The following is a 13,990-nucleotide window of genomic DNA, read 5'->3' on the forward strand; positions in this document are numbered from 1 at the left end:
CGGCCCCCCCCCCGCTCCCCCCGCCCCCCCGGGCCGCCCGCCCGCGCCCCCGGGCCCCCCCCCCCCCCCGCGCCGAAGAAACAAGAGAAGAGGAGGAATTAAGTAGGTTGATACATGGGGACTTGCGGACTTTCTATCTCCACCGTAGTAGTTTATGTAGTTAATTAAAAGATAAAGATGAGAAATAGACTAATGAGATATGAGGGAATTCCAATCCCGCAGGTTACACCGAGTCACCGACTCCGTTTGGTTTCTTTTACCTGTATATAATGAAAAAGTATGAAAAGTGATATGTAAAAAAGAGACAGGGACGAGAAGTTTGATAGGTGCCCCCTGTCGGTGTACCGCGCTCAGCTCTAAGTTAGTTATACCTTGTTCGGTACATGATTTCATTCATTCATCCACGTGGTGGCTATTGTCGGTTTCATTAGCTTGGGACCGAGATCGGAGATAGTTATCTGGAGGCTTTGATTGGATTAGGGTCTGGTTTAGGCTTGCTTTTTTCTGGGGTAGATCTAGACCGCATGTAAATATGTACATCTTAAGGGGGGATACATATAGTTACGCTAGTTATGTCTTCAACTTATGGAATATAATAACGACGGCGACGTGGTATAGGTTAGGTACCTGATATATAGGTGTCATAACAGGTAGTCTGTGGTTATTTCTTAAGAGCTGCCATTATTTTGACGCTATTCCCATCGGGCTTCGGTTAGTATACTGTATCTAAAAACTCGGATTAGGTACGTCAATTAGCTAACCCTTTAGCTAGTACGCAACAACGCTTCTCTTGAAAATTAATATATCCATGAAGTCTAACGTCACTGTAATGCAGCATGGCCTATTCACTCTCCGTTCCTGGTCTTATTGCACGTGAGCACCGAAAATCGCGTAGGTATAGGATACCTCAGGTGGGCAGTTAATGGGATTCCTAACATGCAGAATATCAGGTTTGGAAGTTCAAACACGTGTAGCATATATTGCAAGCTTATAATGAAGGAGTACGCAGACGGAGGAGTCATCTTCCAACCATGCTTTCATTCAATCTATCCGTTTCCCCATCAGTAGTTAGATATTGAATGAGTGCTGTTCATACAGAGACTACCTAGTCCAAGACTCAGTGTAGAGGAAGGGCATGACTGAATGGGAGCATCTTGAGGATAATGTAAACTATGCGATGGGATCTACCTGTATTCTATTCACTGTCGTAAGGACAAGACACGACATTCTTAGAAATTTCCTATATATAAATAAATATTTTACCCTTCATCTTTGCCCCCTTTTTTTATCCAGACATCTCATCGTCAACTCTTCTGTTAATACCAGTCCTCGATACTTTAGGTATCAACAGCAGACAATATGGGGTCTCGTCCTACCAACAAGCTATTTACGCCCACTATATTGGCCCTGGAACCCAAACGGGGGAACGCTATACCTAACCACGATGGAACAAAGGTTCTCTATTATGAATCTACGCCTACAATCGGCGAGGGCGCAACCAAACGCTGGAAAGTTATGGATATCGCGACCGGAGAATCGACCGTAGCCATCGAGAGCAACGATGCATACGAGGCGGCTTGGTTGTCAGATGAGCCCGGTAAGATCATATCCCTGCAAAAGGACGTGGATTACCCAGATTATACCGACGTCATGATATACGATATTCATAAACGTATGAAATGGCACCGCGCCGCCCGTATATTTTCGTGGGTGCATGGCCTCAAAGTGAAGCGCCTCAAAGAAGGCCGCATCGCATTTGTGGTTTTTGGCCGCGTAGGTATAAATGGCGAGCTGCGAAATGAGAATGAGTATCAGAGACCACCCCATACAGGCCTAGTATATGATACCGGCGAAGTCCTTAACGTATGAGACCCCTTATCGAAGCCCCCCCCTTTGGCGATCTCTACTTTACTTATTACTGCATTAATAGAGACTAACATGACGTGGTTATTAGCCGGGTTCATTTATCCAGCCTGACTACAGGTCCGCAATATTTTACTCCATCTTGGTGGAAAAGCGTACGTCGGGAGGTGTTTCGTGGCAGTTAGCCGGTCAGCTGCACAACGCTCTTGCAAATACGGGCCTTGCCCCACAGGAATTCGATATATCTCAGAATGGAATCGTATTTGCGGCCCAGGACCTCATTCTGGAGCCCAAGCCCATTCGGCGTCGTAGTCACGCTTACATCCTTCAGCTTGATTCCTTCGCTAGAGCTAGTACTCAAGGGCCTAGGAAAATAATATTACCAGATAACCCCCCAGACGACGGTCCGTATGAAAGCCGTTTTCATGGTAGAGACCCCCATTTTAGTCCCGACGGCTCTGAGGTCGCATTCGGAGAAGGTTATAGCATCTATCTCTACCATCTTGGCACACGCAAGACTGTCAACGTACTTGATACGTTTGCGGACAAAACATTGCCATGGACAGCTGGCCTTATGCGGTTCGCCCGAAGTGGTAACGCGGTATACCTCACTGCTGAAAACCACGGAAGGGTTAGTATATACAAGATTGACCTGCGGTCACGTACAGAACCTGAGCTGCTTTTCCGTGGTGGGAGCGTAACGTCGTGTTACCCTCTTGGTGAAGATGACGCGAGCGTCCTTATAACCAGCTCTAGCCTTGTAGACGGGTCGCTCTACAACATCGTCAATGCTGACGGAAGCCAGGAGTCTAAAGTGCTTTCATCACTCACGAACCATGGCGCTCGGCTTGGCATTTCTTCGAGCCAGATCTCAGAGATATACTTCAAAGGCGCAGGTGATGATTATGTTCACGCATGGATGGTGAAGCCTAGCCATTTTGAAGAAGGCCGAAGATACCCTGTGATGATTTGTGTGCACGGAGGTCCGATGTGCTCCTGGCAAGATGAATGGGATGCATGCGTATGTTGGTCTTTCATATCCCTTTCCACCCAATGTGTTACTGACTTACGAATGCCTCTAGTCTCCATTCCTTCTATATGCTGAACAAGGCTATATCATTGTGGCTCCGAACATAACGGGAAGTACTGGCTTCGGATTAAAATTTAGAAATGGTATGTAACTAACTATCTTAACTATAAGATCAGAAACTCACATCAGTACCTAGCAATTCGAGAGAGCTACGGCGGTCGTCCTTATGAAGATCTAGTAAAATGCATGGATTATCTCGAGAACGACCCCAACATTGATATCAACAAGGCAGTCATGATAGGCATAAGCTATGGAGGATACATGGTAAATTGGGTGCAGGGGCATGGACTCGGCCGACGCGTGAGTACTCGCCTGATTCAGATAACATTCCTTATGGTCACCAACTGCTAATTTTCCTTTCCATGTTAGTTTAAGGCTATGGTTTCCACTGCTAGCATCTTCGACCTACCAATCAACTTCCTGCAATCGGACACAAAGACAAGCTTAGTCGAAAGAAACTACTTCAGCGGCTCGGAAATTCTGTGGGAGAACTATGAGATGCTACAACGGTTCAATCCGGCACGTCCGGACCTCCTCCCCAACTGGAAAACCCCTATGCTCATCACCCACGGCGGCGCAGACTGGCGAACGCCAACTCCCAACGCCATAGCCGCATTCCGCACGCTGCAGAACCTGGGAACGCCGTCCAGGCTCATTATATACCCCAACGAAGGCCACGCGAAAGTAAAAGCTGGCGATATCCTCCAGTACCAAAGCGAGGTTATCTCTTGGTTTAATAAGTATACCGGCAATGCGGAGGAGGAAGTGGCACGATGGGAAGACGAGCTGGTTGACAGCCTTGGTGAGGATGGCTACCTTAACCCGGACTGGGGACAGCATAAGCATTATCTACCTTATGACAATTGGCTCTTTAGAGCTTTTCCCGGTGATGACGATGGGGATGATGAAGCGAATTAGTTCCACATTAGGATCGCGGCAACTGAGATACACACCTCTTTTGACCGTCAATATATTTTTAATACCTGAAGACAAACACCCAGTGTCTGTTTATTCACGCTTAGTTTGTATGTATACATCTACCTAAATGACATACTTCATACGCTGAATGCTCTACAATGGTGCTTCACAACGCCCCAAATATCTATTATTACCAAACCAGATAGCAATATATACCATGTAGATAGATAAACTCCAGATCCTCCCACCAGGCGCACTGCATTACTGAGCGAACCCCAAGATGGTTGTCGCGAAAAGTGCCTACACACCTGCAGACAAGTAGCTCTATCCACAAATATGTGAGGTAGGTACCTAGGAAATAACCGAACTATTTTAATAAAACATAAGGCAGGCAGCTAAGATCTCCCCTGATGCGTATTAAGACACACAGGAAGGTTGATCGGGATATGCAAGATCACCATCTTCGAACATATGACTACGAGATGCCCACTTTGTCTACCTTCTTTTTTACAGGAAGAGAATGCCATGGAACAAAAAAGAAAAACATCTTTCTGTAAAACTTAGTTCTGGCCAATTACATCCAGAGAAAAACGACCGCCACTATGTTCATGCATCTCCATGCAGGAGCATCCATCCAGCAATTCAGCCAAACTTCCTGGTACCTACCCGTTCCACCCGCCGTTCTGTCCCAATTATTGTAGACCAATAGGATAGAAATATCTGGGCATGACATAAAATCAAATCAGGTATAAGGTACGTAACCCAGGTATCTCCTGTATTGAGAAATCATCCTCCATAACCATTCCCCAGAGTAAATCAGCCACCAATGTAAAAACATTTCCAAAACCACCAGCAGACGCAGGTTGACCAAACTAGGTAAACCCCAAATTCACTTACTCCGCGCAAACCATGCCATCTTTGTATTCTATTCAATATTACATCGCATTCACGCACCAAAGACGGGTTTGTGTGGTCTGTATACCACATGCAGCACGACTGCCCGGGATAAGTTCCTAGGTACCTCCTAGGTATATAAAGGGTAACCAGCTGCTCTCGTGAGCAGATAAAAGGTCAGGCGTTCCTAGATCGTTAATGAACTTATCTGGTTACCTTGTCCTACCCCGATATTCACTCCGTATATCACGTTTGTCAGGGGCATAAGCCTAGCTCTTAAAGAAAGGCCCTTATGACCGATCCTGTGAGAAACATAATAACACTTTTTAACATGTTTAATCGCGTAAAGATACACATCTCTGATTAATAGAACCCCAACATGTTCCTGGGTGTAGCGCACCCGACGTACTTGCCCTCCGCTAAGGAAATAGGGGGGAGAAGTGGCGGGAACAGCGTGGCACAAGATCGGCATTAGCGTCCCGAGAACTTGGAAACCCCACATCAAAATCCCTGTTTCTCTTCCCGAAAATCTGGGGGTGAATGGCAGGGGTACCTAATATATTCCATACATACAGACACATCAAAAGACGGAAGGCGCAAATTATTCGGACAATTTACGTTCGGCGCTTACCCTCAGGACTCAAACCAAAGCTATTGTTCTTTTATTTTATTCACTAATCATATTCAAGATCGCTATTTGATCATTTATTTCCGTGATACCAAATCACTGATTCACCCTGTCGTGTGGTTCCAAGAAACCAAGAAACCAAGAAACGGATCAGCTACAAAATCTCCTGTGTAATTACCTTCTTAAAAAAGGCGTTGTAGACGGTTCAAGTTTGTGTTAGGCAACCTTGATCCAAAACTTGCAGTCCCCCCAGTAACGTCGGGGCCAAATCAACTCCACCGATCCAAGAATATATATATCTGGCTCTCCCCCGCCGCCAAGCTTCCAAAACACATTCCACCACCATCTTAATCCTCCTCGTCATCATTCTCTAGCACAGCTGGTTCCTAACGTCTGTCATCTCCAAGCCTTCATCATAGCTAACATTTGACCAAACCACGCTTCAACGTCAGAGCCATCGGAGTCATCAGACAACCACTCAACACCAGTCAAAATGTTCTTCAACAGGCTTCCACCTTTTGACCCCACCCGCCCGACGGGCATAGGCGCGGTTCCTTAGGACAGAACCGAGCTGATAAGCCCTTGGCAGAAGTTCCGCGAACAGGTGAAATTGTGGTATCACAAGGCCTTCTCTCGGGCAGCGGTACAGGAAGTAGACGAAGAGGAGCAGAAGTGTAAGTTAAGCCATGATCGGAAGCCGCAATGGATTGCTAATTAAGCTCATGCAGCGGCCAGTAAGGATAGCACCCAGCTCGAACGTGGCCGGCCTGAGTCTCTCAAATTTGACGCCCCGCCACGACTAGATGTGTCGCGAGGTCCCACGCTGAGCGATAGCTTGTCAGACACCGGCTTTTTTCCAAGCGGACCATCCAAAAAGAAGAAGAGCGGCGCAGCTGTGGCAGCAGACATGTTTCGCTACTCGTTCCGAAGCGAGAACAGCCGTCCTGTATCCATGGTTACAGAGGGAGGATCTAAGTAACAGGTTGTCACAAGCTGTACTTCCGGGAAATGTCTGGTCACGTCTATGCTCCATCGGCAATGGACATCGGCGAAGCGGCACTATTCCTTTCACGATGTCGCGACGACGATCCACTACTACCATAGGGTGAGCTCTGCAATTATGTGCCTCTGTCCAATTGTTCAGAAGAACGAACAATAGCAAATAGAATAGGAATGAAGAATATTCAAAGTCGAAATATTATGCTACTCCAACCATGATACGCTTTTGAGCCATTACTGTGCCCTCAATTTCATGACATTATTAGCATTCCGGCTATTGTCGCTGGCTTCCCGTAATATTGTAGGGTGAGAGTAATAGTCGTAGTCGTTCGTACCAGTCTCCCAACATCATCCATTTATGGAGCCTGAGGATAGGAGTCGGGTAATATGTTCCTGTTGACCGATGGCATTGGTACTTTTGGCGTCTCGCTCCACGCTCCACTGAATAAGTAGGTATGGGTTATGGGGAGGCGTCACAAGCGGGACGAAGTCGGATGGTATGATCCCTTAACTCTTGCCGGCCGAGACGCTTCATTCTTGCGAATAACGCGAATTGGAATAGATGGGTGTGTAACTCTGTCAGTTCATAGGTACCAATAACTGTAGACGTCCTGTTAGCTTCGGATGCCTCATAATATAGGTAGGTAGCTAAGATTCCAACATACCTCGCAGCCGCTTGTCTATTAAAAGTTGACTCTGCGACTATACACCGGCAGTAAGCTTAGCGCGATGTCATGTTTGTATTGTATCCGTATTAGACATGTAATAGGTAATCAATAAACACAAGAAGCAAGAAGGAACAAGAGTATGTATTCTGTCATGAATTGTTTTGGCAGATTAATAGCACCTCCATTGGTTACCCAGAGTCCGGTATGGTGAGTAGTCGGGGATGAGATTAAGTCAGAATAGGGGTTGGTGACAGGACAATAATTTTGTCGTTCAGTAGGATAGAGGATATTGTTGAAGAAGACCTCGTCTAGTTGTGTTGTGTGATGTAATAGTTGATTGAAAGATATGTTAATTGAATAAAAGTATGAATGGAAGTAGGAGTAGGGGTAGGAGTAGGGGTAGGAGTAGAGGTAGGAGTAAAGGGAGAAGTAGAGGTAGGAGTAAAGGGAGAAGTAGAGGTAGGAGTAAAGGGAGAAGTAGAGGTAGGAGTAAAGGGAGAAGTAGAGGTAGGATTAAAAGTAGTAATAGAAGTAGTAATAGAAGTAGTAATAGAAGTTGGAATAGAAGTAGGAACAGAGGAGGTGATAGGTAGTGGATGAGAGAAAGAATAACAAGTTGTTGTTGTGGAGGAGCAAGTTTAAATCCCAGACCTAGGTGGGAATTGTGAGAGCTTTAAATAGGCAAACCCTAAGGTAGACAACTCTTCAAAATCATGTAAAGGAAGGTGCTTATGCCCAAGATAACCTGCGCAGCCCCTTCCCATGTGTAATCTCTCCAGGGACAAGGAGGGAGTTGCCCGGGACTCCCCTATATCAGGGGGGCAGGCACACGTGATTACCCAAGGAAGCTACAGGCCTGGTGGGAAGTTACATTATGTCTTAGATAAGAAAGACAAAGAGCAGTTGTGTTTGTTTGTATGTGAGACTAAATGGAAGTAGTACCCGCATATAATATCCAGACTTACAGTTGGTAGGAGGCATGTACATACAAGAGGGGAGGGCAGGTACATCTTGATTGAACTGCACAGACTTGTGCTAAACTTGAATAGGAATGTTAAGAAATAAATAAATAATGGATCATGGCACTTAGGATCAATAAAGTAACTCGAATTGGATAGTGTTCAGACTATTTAGGCACTCAATAACTTGAGTCTGTTCTGATAGTATCTATAAAAGATCGCCGGCAAGTCTATACAGAATGACACAACCTTACAAGCCAACAGATAATTCAAAGCCAGATTAGACTCAACGTATTGAGACTACGACGTAATTACTTAAACCAATTAGTTATGGGGTCTCTGTTTGAGTTAACTAGTCCAGTGAAACGACTATACGAGATCTTCTAGTACCTAGCTCTAGAAGGTAACCTTGTACTTTGTTGCTCAACAGTTTGACGACAGCTAAGTATATAAAAGCTTTGAGACGACGAGAATAATACAGCAAGTACGCCGTTAGGGTTTGCCGGCACATAGATGAGGCGTGGCGCAGTAAGTGTCAAAGCTAGCATTGTCCTCTTACGAGCTATAGCCGTCTATAGACAGTGTAAGAGGTACCTAAATCAAGTATTCATTCAAAAGTTGAACGAAACTTCGAACCTTAATAACTAACTCTATTAAGCTAAAAAGAACAGCTAACATAGTGTAAATGAATGTAGGTTCTCATTTAAGTTAATGTTTTTGAAGTTCTCTATTTTCAGCCTAGCTAAGTGATACCAGGTCCTATGATGCCCAAAGTCCTACATCTCAGTAGGAAACACATCCCGTGTAGTTATGACTAATATAATAGTCGTGGGTTTTATCCTAAATAGATTCTGTCAGGGTATAGATGAGTTGGGTACCCAGGAGTAAGGATAGGGGTAATTATACTGGGTATACCTACCTTATATAAAAGGGTCCAGCAGTCCGTAAGAAGATAGAAGCGCAAGAGTTATCATATCAAGTCAATACGACAATAACATTTAATCTTACTATATATTAGGTACCTAATGTATAAAATCCATCAAGGGTATCCTTGATAGATCTAAGGTACTTACCTAGCTTATACATACACCACTAAAGCCATACCATCATCAACCGACTAGTCTCATATACTATTCCAGAAAGGACTTTAGGTAAACCCAATATGTTATCCTACAACTAACACCGTTATAGCAATTGATTATATCTTACAGTACATCAGAGCAGCAACCAACACCCCGAGTCTAACCCTTCATATAAGGTATATATATAGGTATATATTAGGTGCTTATATAAAATACCCACCTACCACCCCCTCAAAACCCCCCCGTCCCCTTCACCCTCTGAACCGCACCCACCACGCCCCTAACCCACGCGAACCTACCCGCATCCACGCCCGTCGCCCCCTGCGCCTCCCTCCCCGCCTCGTCCCTCCACACCCCATCCTCCACGTCGACCCGTCCGAACCGGTGCGTGTTCTGGTTCCTCCTCAGCGCCCCGATCCACGCGCGACACGCCGGCCCGCTGTCGACCAGCAAGTTCGCCTCCTGGCTGTGGAACCAGCTCTGCGTGTCCTGGTTGCCGTTCCCCACGACCCCGACGCGCTCGTCCGCGATCAGCAGCTTGACGTGGCAGGACCGTCGCTTCTGGCTCGCCACAATGGGCGCGACCTGGTCCTTCGCGACGTACCAGTACCAGTGAAGGCGCTGCTTTGCGGGCGGGGAGAGGAGAGTGGTGTATATCCGGTGAGCGATAGCTTCGTTGTGGCCGCCTTGCATGGGGAGCATTTCGCCCTGGATGGGGAAGGTTGGCATTGTATATATAGTATATATGGTAGTAAAAGTGCGTAGGCATGTGCATGATAAATACATCAAGGGGGATAGTTGTTTATAGGTGTTAGGATCAAAAGATAAGAACTTACCGAGTCATTATATCCCAGGCAGATATAACAATACACATCGACACCGCGCTCGCAAGCCTCCACGATAGCCGGGATAAGCGGCTCAGCATTCAGCGTCGGAGACTGGATAAACACGTTCTTCCGCGCGTTGCGCAGAGCCGACAGCCAAGCGGCATTCTGCGGATTAAAAACGGAAGAGTGATTTGGTTGGCCGTAAGGAGCGCGGCAGACGAGAGCCATCGGAAACGGCTCGTGCGCAGGATGTGGTATATACGGCGTCATCTCGTCCTGCGGGTCGCACTCCGGCGCAGTCCCCTCGAACCCTTTGTTGACGGTGTGGTTGAGGTGGCGCGATACGGCTTGCATCCGGGTCTCGTCTGGTTTCTGGCTTACGGACGCTTGGACGCGGCGGATCTCCCCTGCGAGATCCTCGTCGTAGTGAGGAGCATCTGAAGTATGCTCTGGGAGCGCACCCCGAGGTATAAGGGGGTTGTGTAGGCCAGGATTCTGCATCGTGAGAGTTTCCTGATCTGGATAGCTATCGGAGCTGCTGCTAACACTATCAAGAGAACATAAGCTATTCGAAGCCGCGATACTCGACCTACTAGACCCGTTACCGTGGCTTCTCCATTCGTCTGTTGGGTTCGACTCCAATACGTCCAGGCCGTAAGTTTTTTCTCCAGGCAGTTTATCTGTGTCAACAATCGCAGAGTGGCCTTTGATAGCTCCCTCAGGACTTAACATGGCAGCATAACTAGGAGCGAAACTTGTACTTCCGCTCTCAGTCGCAGTGGATTGGAGACACGGCAACGGAGGTTCTAGTTTTTTATGCCAACTTAATAACGCCATATCGTACAGCGAATCAACAATCGGGCCTTCCACCTGCACCATCATCTCCAAATTATCATTATCCTGCATATTATTGCTCTGTACGACAGCGACCTTGCGGTCAACAATCATGTACTTGGCATGGAAGGTACCAAGGAGCGGACGGTGGTAATTCATAACCTGCAGGTCGATATTAGGAATATCGTGGGAAGCCGGGAGCCCGACAGCACTGCCGGTGTATTCGCTCTCGGGGACCATATAGTGCGGCTCCACGAGCTGCTTGGGGCTGCCCCGGTCATATATGATCTTTATGACGACTTTTATCCCACGCCCCCCGGCGCGACGTGAGAGCTCCTTTATCGCATTTGTGATGTACTTGGAGGCCACTCCATTCTGCCAAAAATTGGTCGCGAGGTATACCTCTTTTTCGGCACGGACGATGAGGTTGGACATGTGCCTCACGATATCAGGGATGCTTTCATAAGAAGTTAGGGACGAGTTTCCAAGGCCGTGTCTCATGCTGACTTACACGGATATGATAGTCAACGGCATAGTCCCACTGCTGCCCATCAGAGAAGGACTCACCATGCCACAGCCCAAGTCATGGTCGAGTGTGGACAACGCATCATGATAAATCTAGTGGTATTAGCACACTGTCTGCTATCTAGAAGGACTTTATAACTAACCCTAAGAAATAAGTCGCTGGGCTTCTGCGAGCCCCATTTTCCACAAGCTCGAGCTTTCTCTAGCTCTTTGGAACTGAGAGAGCCTTTCCCAATGTCGTGGACATCGCCTTTGGAGCAATGGCCGTGGTCATGGCAACCAAACAGCTTCTTCCACGCCTCGCCGGGGGTCAACGACGAGTCCTGGGCAAGAGCAGACGAGACGCTCTTAGAAGATAGACACAATTTACACAGTTTCTCACTAATCGTGAAGGGAGGCTCGGTGGGCACACTCATGTCTTGCGATGTTTGCATATTGAGTCTAGTGACTTGCCGCCGAGGTTTCCTCGAAAGGCATGTAAAGATGACGCAAGGATGGCAAAACGAGAACATGCAGTTCCAATGTATTCTGGGTCAAGGAAAAGGCCATTTGCCATATTTTAAATAACTTCACATTCCATACGGAATGGCGCTTCTGCTTGCCGGACATATCTAAGATACATATGTGAGGTAGGTATCTAGATCTAAGCGATACATAGTCTCGGAGGTTAAAACAAGGCCATAACGAGCTATGATGCCAAGACTTGAGGATAGATGAGGTTTGGGAGTCGAAACCTTGCAGAGGGCTGCAGGTAATAACGGGACGTGAGTGGATAGTTCACCGATAAGAATGACGCAAGCTCCGGCTCCGAACTATCCAGCTCGGATAATCGGCTCTACATGGTACATTGACTTTTAAGGTATTTCCATGCTCCCGTCTAGCCGTCTTACAGGTATTACCTAGTTGGCTTGGGCATGAGGTAAGTACCTGTATAGAGTTAAGAGTTTAGTTTAAATCGTACGGGGAAACCCATAGAATTAAAAACTTAAAAAGAGTTCTAGGCTATATAGTACCTAGTTACCTCCTGTCATTCTGTCATTCTGCCATTCTAGTAATAGCAAATTGCATGTGCCAATCCAATAGTTCTACTCTAGTCTTTACTATCTGTTCAAACGCCATTAACCCATGCATGTATGCATTGATCTTGATAACAAATCTCATCTGCTAATAAGAGCGTAGCTCAGGCTGAGCGTTCCATCTTCTACAACTCTCCCATCTCATTCTCCGACTTCAATTTCTCGAAATCGGTAAAACCCAACTCGTACACGAGCGCAAGAGTCATCCTCGCGTGCTGGAGCATGTGGTCGAAAGACAGGTACTTAATCACGTCATCCGTGTTGTGGATGTGCTGGTTGGACTCGGGGAATGTCGACTCGATAACGAATGCAGAGGGGTAGCCAGCCTTGGAAGCTGATGCGTGATCCGAGCAGGCGTATCCACACTTAGTCTCAACCCAGGGGACCTCACAGTACTCCTCGATAACCTTCTTGATGAAAGCCGTCAACCCGGGGTCGACGAAGTCGGTAATAACACCCACGCTCTCGGGCTTTCCCGCATCAAGCGTTCCCTGGACGTAGCCAGTCATGTCTTGCTGCAGCATGGCTTTGACGTCGCGGTTCTTCTTGGCGTAGTCCGAGAAGACGGCCTGGCTTCCAAGGAGACCGCCTTCCTCGGCGCTGTACCAGTGGAACTCGATCGTGTTCGGGGCATTTCCTTCAATTACGTCTTTCGAAGATAGAAGAACGCGGAAAGCCTCGAGGATCGTGACGGTACCACTTCCATCGTCGTCGGCGCCGGGAGCTGGGAGGATGGAAGGAAGCCATAAGTTAATCGAGTCCTGGTGGGCACCGATGACGATAGTCGAGTTCGACTTGCCAGGAATCGTTGCGATAACCGAGTTCTGGCCCCAGGAGTGCTCGAAGTGCTTGGCATTGACTCCATATTTATCAGCACCAGCCTCCTTGATCGTATCTTGCACCGTCTTCAGTAACCACTCGGAAGATTGGCGACCGTAGTCTGATTTATAGTATCGCGTGTGGAAGCTCGAGAACTTCTCTAGGTGTTGTTGGATTAAGTCCTTAGATAGGTCCTTAAGTAATGGATGGATTTCTGATTGGAGCTGGACCTTCTCGGGGAACACTGGTGATGCTTGGGGTGTAACACGTAGTTCGGCGAGGTCTATATTGTCCGTGATGTCCATGAATCGTAGTCCTTCCTATAAGGGATCTCTGTTAGTGGTCGCAATACATTTGGAATGGATAAGCTAAGAAAGGTTAGGTGTATACGTACACGACGAAGCTGCCACTTCTCATCTTCGGTTACCCATGCTGTCTTCCCCGGAGATAGCTCGATGAGATATTGTTCCGGAGCTTCCACCTCTTCCAGAAGGGCATCTATAGTAGGGAGGATACGGTTGGCTTCGTTTGCTTCGATGAAACGAGCGCTCGCTGCCGCAGGCAGGAGAAGTCCGATGATAGAAGCCTTCATAGTTACAGACCTATGTTCTTATCGACAGTCCTGCTACTGTTTTGACGGAATATTGTTGAGATGATGATAAAACACCGAGATACAAAGATGAAATAGACCAACAACCCCTTGAACTTGGGGAATGTAACACTGATTAGGTACTCGGAACTGGCACAGCAACAGCTGACTGATGACCAATCTGGAAGCTGGCGCACCGTACATAAGGCCTGAGGCACG

At 47.1% G+C, this 13,990-nt stretch overlaps 3 protein-coding genes across 3 annotated transcripts; 1 reads left to right on the forward strand and 2 right to left on the reverse strand.

Moving 5' to 3' along the window:
• Positions 1–883: 883 nt before the first annotated feature.
• On the forward strand, positions 884–4,173 carry F4812DRAFT_470653 (alpha/beta-hydrolase). Its single transcript, XM_047939002.1, has 5 exons — positions 884–1,863; positions 1,955–2,884; positions 2,946–3,036; positions 3,090–3,253; positions 3,323–4,173. Exons 1-5 carry the CDS (start codon positions 1,360–1,362, stop codon positions 3,869–3,871), a joined length of 2,238 nt encoding a protein of 745 aa, XP_047791182.1. The 5' UTR covers positions 884–1,359; the 3' UTR covers positions 3,872–4,173.
• A 5,159-nt stretch (positions 4,174–9,332) lies between these two features.
• Positions 9,333–11,721, reverse strand: F4812DRAFT_458396 (uncharacterized protein; the record flags this gene model as incomplete). The annotated part of the gene is made up of 4 exons (XM_047937354.1): positions 9,333–9,809; positions 9,938–11,219; positions 11,274–11,380; positions 11,431–11,721. The coding sequence occupies 4 exons, from the start codon at positions 11,719–11,721 to the stop codon at positions 9,333–9,335; spliced, it is 2,157 nt and encodes a 718-aa protein (XP_047791183.1).
• A 767-nt stretch (positions 11,722–12,488) lies between these two features.
• On the reverse strand, positions 12,489–13,774 carry F4812DRAFT_458397 (Zn-dependent exopeptidase; the record flags this gene model as incomplete). Its single annotated transcript, XM_047937355.1, has 2 exons — positions 12,489–13,502; positions 13,577–13,774. The coding sequence occupies 2 exons, from the start codon at positions 13,772–13,774 to the stop codon at positions 12,489–12,491; spliced, it is 1,212 nt and encodes a 403-aa protein (XP_047791184.1).
• Positions 13,775–13,990: the final 216 nt, after the last annotated feature.

The sequence above is a fragment of the Daldinia caldariorum genome (genome assembly GCF_022478825.1).
Source record: "Daldinia caldariorum strain CBS 122874 unplaced genomic scaffold F4812scaffold_6, whole genome shotgun sequence".
Lineage (NCBI taxonomy): Eukaryota > Fungi > Ascomycota > Sordariomycetes > Xylariales > Hypoxylaceae > Daldinia > Daldinia caldariorum.

What these genes read in the sequence shown, in the direction of transcription:
- F4812DRAFT_470653 (XM_047939002.1), top strand. Translation starts at nt 1,360, where the DNA reads ATGGGGTCTCGTCCTACCAACAAGCTATTTACGCCCACTATATTGGCC. An exon ending in AAGATGAATGGGATGCATGC is followed by an intron (nt 2,885 to 2,945) that starts GTATGTTGGTCT and finishes GAATGCCTCTAG; the next exon opens with TCTCCATTCCTTCTATATGC. An exon ending in CGGATTAAAATTTAGAAATG is followed by an intron (nt 3,037 to 3,089) that starts GTATGTAACTAA and finishes ATCAGTACCTAG; the next exon opens with CAATTCGAGAGAGCTACGGC.